The sequence below is a fragment of the Gigantopelta aegis genome, unplaced genomic scaffold, assembly GCF_016097555.1.
Source record: "Gigantopelta aegis isolate Gae_Host unplaced genomic scaffold, Gae_host_genome ctg10070_pilon_pilon, whole genome shotgun sequence".
Classification (NCBI taxonomy): domain Eukaryota; kingdom Metazoa; phylum Mollusca; class Gastropoda; order Neomphalida; family Peltospiridae; genus Gigantopelta; species Gigantopelta aegis.
The window spans coordinates 728-5,997 of record NW_024532194.1 but is presented as its reverse complement, the minus strand read 5'-3'; the positions used below and the strand labels follow the sequence as shown (position 1 = coordinate 5,997).

At 35.3% G+C, this 5,270-nt stretch overlaps 1 protein-coding gene and 1 pseudogene across 1 annotated transcript; one reads left to right on the top strand and one right to left on the bottom strand.

The window, feature by feature from the left end:
• Nucleotides 1-1,453: 1,453 nt before the first annotated feature.
• On the bottom strand, nucleotides 1,454-2,392 carry LOC121390844 (annotated as a pseudogene).
• A 195-nt stretch (nucleotides 2,393-2,587) lies between these two features.
• On the top strand, nucleotides 2,588-3,917 carry LOC121390843 (oligoribonuclease, mitochondrial-like). Its single transcript, XM_041522724.1, is given in 8 exon segments — nucleotides 2,588-2,620; nucleotides 2,735-2,741; nucleotides 2,866-2,946; nucleotides 3,338-3,385; nucleotides 3,388-3,411; nucleotides 3,414-3,462; nucleotides 3,523-3,576; nucleotides 3,821-3,917. Coding segments are annotated over 8 exon segments (393 nt in total).
• The last annotated feature ends 1,353 nt before the right edge of the window (nucleotides 3,918-5,270 follow it).

The window sequence follows — 5,270 nt, the reverse complement described above, 5'->3', positions numbered from 1 at the left end:
TGCTTTCCATCAGTAAGGGAGTAAACAAGTACAATAAATTTCATTATAAGGAACGTATACGAATTGATTGGAGGTCTGCACTATCATAAAGCAATATAGTTTAATACCATAGACATTGGCCGATTGACATAAGCAGTGTAATAAAATAGGAAAAGAATGGATGGTAGAGATAATATACATGGCCTTCACTTCTTTCCAATTAGGTTTTCATTATCTAACAAGATATGGTTCTCCCCTTCTCTGGTCTCATTAATAAGAGTCACTAATAAAGGTCTGTCTTCAGAATCAATATTTGAGGTCTTATCAATCAGACAATTTAACAACATAAAACAGGACTGGAATCACCAATATACTCATTATCATGTGACCATAGCATTTATAGTGCTTCTTAGATAAACAATTAAACCTGGATAATGGTCTACCATACTTGTCTCTAGCAAAATCAATTCTCTTTGGTACCTCATTCTCACAGTATGTAAAGGCATTCTTTTTTAGAATATTTGTTTTTAGAATGATACTTGACATTTTATCGACTAATTTTCCTCTATTTGATTATGTCAAAGTACTAGTATCTTAGTCCTCTAGTTTGAATAAATGTATATTATTACATTAAAAAATAAGTGCGGATATGTTGTGTCATACAATCCTACAGACTCACCAGCAGGCCCACGTACTTAGTATCCAGGATTCCCATGTTAGCTATAGAACCACCATAGTCATGGGAAGTCTCGTCCAAAGGTGAGTTAATCATAGCTTGAGCGACTTTGTCCTACTTCAACAAGCTGTACTGGTTTGGAGATAATTGTCAGTAAAACTGAAATTGTAGCACACCAAGCTTCCATTGTATCTTTAATCTGGTGTCTATTTTTTTAATTATAGGTTCTCAATATTTTTACTGACAACCTTGAATTAAAATTAAAAGAAAAAGCCTTATGTGTTGCCCAAACATCTTTTTCATGACACAACCATATGAGCTTCTGGCTTAACATATTATTATGTGTATATTGCTTTGTTGATTGCTTTAATTAACTAAACCATAATATTAATTATATCAAAGTGCTGGCCATACTTGTCCTCAATTCTTAGTCTAATAAGCTTTCAAAAGGAATTCTTAGCTTGCTACAGTTATTAACATAATTATGATATGATATTGTATAGATATGGCGTTTCAGATAAATAGTTTTAGAACAAGACATAAAAAGTCAGACTTAGTCTTTTTTCAAAGTCAGTTAGTATTAGGCTGGTGATTTTTAGTGTTATGTGTTGTAAGGCAACTGCCTTCAGTTCTACTAAACTCACATTGTGACCTTTTGCTGGGCGGGTTAGATCTCGAGGTTCAGATAAAAAACTGCTAGCTTTTCCCTCTTCTCTGTTATCTTCCCTTCTCCTTCAAACTTTCCTTTAATTCTAATTTCTTGATGTGTTCAGTGAGATTGCCTACCAGTAGCCTTACCTATCCCAAGGCGTGGAAGGCCTCTGTTTAAAAACCCTCCAATAATATGCAAGCTTTACATAAGGGTTGACTAGATATATAGCCCACATCTTGTGCAGGTACCTTGGACAGGCATTTTTACATCCGATTGTACTCCCTATACTATCACCAGAATGAATAATATCAATGATAGTATAGGTCTAATGGCTTCGAGTCTTTGAGGTAAGTTCTGGCATGACCTCGATAAGCATTAGGAGAATAGATGCACTCTGTAGAAAAATAATCTAATTTCTTGAAGTATGCATACATGACTATTCTTTCTCATATGTGTACTTAAATGGTTTAGAGCGAGGAATAGCACACCTCTGTACCAGTAACTATATCAGTACATCGCTGTAATCTGGCTATGTATCCCACGAAGGATATTCATTAGGACAGTCTCAGCTATGTCATCAGCATTATGCCCAGTGACAATCTTGTCTACTTTGAGGAGAAGGGCTCCACGATCTAACGCCTGCCGACGGAACACACCACAAAGGTACAGTTTTATTTTTCAGTCCTATTTGCTGTACAATAGAATCCATTGTCCAACCGTAGAGGTCTTTATAAGAAACCACTTTAGTGGTAGACCCAAACTGGTCTTGATTCCTCTTCACGCTTTCCAACGAGTCGTCACGGTAACCGTGATTCCTTCATCTACTGATAACAAAACAAGTTTGAGGCCATAATCATAACGTTCATTTAAAACTTCATTACATAAGCCAGTACAGTAGAGTCTTTTCCTCCACTAGCTGCTATGGCAACTAGCTCTCCTCTCTTGAAGAGATTGTTGTTAACAATTGTATGATGGACTTCAGTTTCAAATGCTTGAAAGAAAACACTCACGACACAGAGCATCTCCAGTTTAGGACGTTTGATCGCAGCTCTTTGTCCTTCACAAGTCTTACACTTGACAGCCATGATTGCACCACGTGGGTGTGGCAGATTGTAGGTGGGGCTAACCAGCCTATTTGGCATGTTGTCTTGGAAAATTGGTATATACTGCTTCCAACTCCAAGTTATTAAATTGTATCTTGCAGATCTCCAAGGGATTTAAGTACTGGAAGAATTCTGGGATTGTTTTAATACAGAGACTTTCTCAGTGATGCATGTACAATGTCTGATAAATTAATTTGGGTTGATTTGGAAGTGAGGATTACTGTCATTAGCAGCTGCACAATAATAATCATTCTTATTTATTGTATAATGATTGTGTTATGTCATTGCATACTTTATCTTTTTAAATAAACATCCTTTCTGTAGATGACTGGTGAGTAAAACATGATACTGTACACATGACGCCCACATGATCACATTTCAACAGTATAGTATATTGTAAAGTATTGCTTTATTGTTATAATACATTGGTATCATGTTTTGCTATAATGTAACAGGTTTGGATGTTAATAAATGCACTATATTAGAAATGGCTTGCATTATTACTGATGGTCAACTCAATATTGTTGCAGAGGTTAGTAACTCTATGTATTTAGCTAATTTCTATTCATTTTTATGCAGGGTCCTAATATTTGCATTCATCATCAGAATCTGTTCTGACGTCAATGGAAGAATGTCTCAGCAACATCATGATAAAGTAGTACAGGCACTAGGAGTTTGTTTATGACTTAGTTTTGTGTAATTCATTATCCTTCTCCCAATATTACCTAGTTTATATTACCTATCATTTTGTCTAGTCATCCATTCAAGCTTTGTTAATCCATTCATCCATCTGTATATCTCTCTCTCTCTCTCTCTCTCTCTCCCTCCAGTCAGGCTTGACTTTATCTTGGCTGGCAGTCACATACTTCATTACAAGAGACAGAACAGATTATGTTAGACTTTGTTAAAAAACTAACACACCTGAAGGCAAATGTCCACTGGCTGGCAACTCTGTTCAATTTGATAAGATGTTCTTAACAAATATATGCCAAAATTATTGGACACTTGCACTATCGTGTTGTTGATGTCAGTACAGTTAAAGAATTATGCAGGTATAAATGTACAATTGTTTGTAATGTTAGCAATGTAATTGGTACTTGTATTTTGATTAGGAGGTGGTACCCTAACACAATTTCATTTGCACCTAAGAAAAGTCAGAAACATAGGTAAGTCATCAGAGATAGAGTGAGAGAGAGAGAGGGGGGGGGGGGGGGGGGGGGAAGGAAGGAGACTACTTCTTTTAATGTAACATTTACATCTGATCCTTACAAGTTGTGATATGGGTAGTCATCTTTCAATAGAGGACTCATTAATTGTCTGTACCCACTAGTAGTCACTACAGGGCTATATCAGGGAGAGAGAGAGAGTTTTCTCTAAGTTACTGAGATATTACTCAACTCATTTTTCTAGAGCACTAGAAGATATAAAAGAGAGTATTGAAGAATTAAAATACTATCGATCATCAATATTCAAAATAATTTACTTTGAAGGAAATGTAAATATGTAAGTATGACTAGTACAGAAAAGTCACAAGTTAGAAAGAATATGAAAAATTCATAGATACATATATAATAAAGAAGATAGATAAAATTTCATTATAAAAAATTGAAAGATTTCTTTAAACTTGTCTAAATTAAAACTTAGTTTCTGTCAGTTCTGGACTACCACCATTTTCAGCAGCATGTGTTTGATCCTCTTCAACATCGGCATCTTCTATAGATCCCTCACTTTCACTTTCGCTTTCGCTTTCGCTTTTCCTGCGATACCTGGAAAGTAATATCTTTTATTAAGTAATGCTCTTTTAAATGATAAAACATTTTAGCCAACATTTGTACATTCTATCTAACCAGCCATCATCTCTCCATTCATTAAGCCATCTATCTGTTTTGTCAATTGGTTAGTCCATTGACTTCATTGTCCCTTCATCTATCTCATGTTATATTGAATTCCACTCACTTTTCAAAGTCATCATGATATTTTTCTTTCTGTTAATTGATAAGTATGGAAAGAGAAAATGTATGTAAAATATTTGGCAAATTTGATGTAACAAGAATTATTAACACTTGTACAAAATTAGTAATTTTATTATATTATAATATTTTACACTACATTAATAGCTGTAATTATCAATTACAATAATACGAAAAAATCTTTCATACCTTGCTCTTCAGCATTGTACTCTTTCCTCTTTCTCCTTCTTAAAAGACAACAACAGAACAAGATTAAACAACAAAGATAACATATACAACATAGCAATAACAAACATAAGTACTATCAATGCTATTGCCCAACCCTGCAACCCCTTGTCGAGACTACCAGGCGCTGGCATAAGAATAGATAGTTCTTTTTCAACATCAAAGATCTCAACTTCACTTTGAGTGCTATTACCAGCATCATTAGTAGCTATTACATAGAAATGATAGATCATACCACGACTATAGTTCAACATATGGAGAGTTGTGTTAGTTCTCATCATTCCACTATTTGGATTTCCCTGTCGTTTTCTAGAGTCTCCTTTAGGTGTTGTATACCAGAACAGGGTGTAATGGTTGACGGGTTTGCCTGGAGACTCAACATCAGTCCATTCAACATGAATGAGCTCAGCAGCAGTAGAGGAGAAATTGACCCTGGTAATGTTAGGTGTATCTGGTGGAGACCCAATCACATGGAGGTCAAGGTAGAAGACACCTGTAATATTTCATGGGTACATCTGTAAACTTTCTGATCACTAAGTTTCAGGCCTGGTGTTCTTAAACAACCCAGTAGCATCAATGATGAATCTTTCAGGAGTTGGTGCACAACGGTAATTACGAGCAGATTTTTTACCAACATTTTGAAAAATCAATTCTTCATGTTTTTC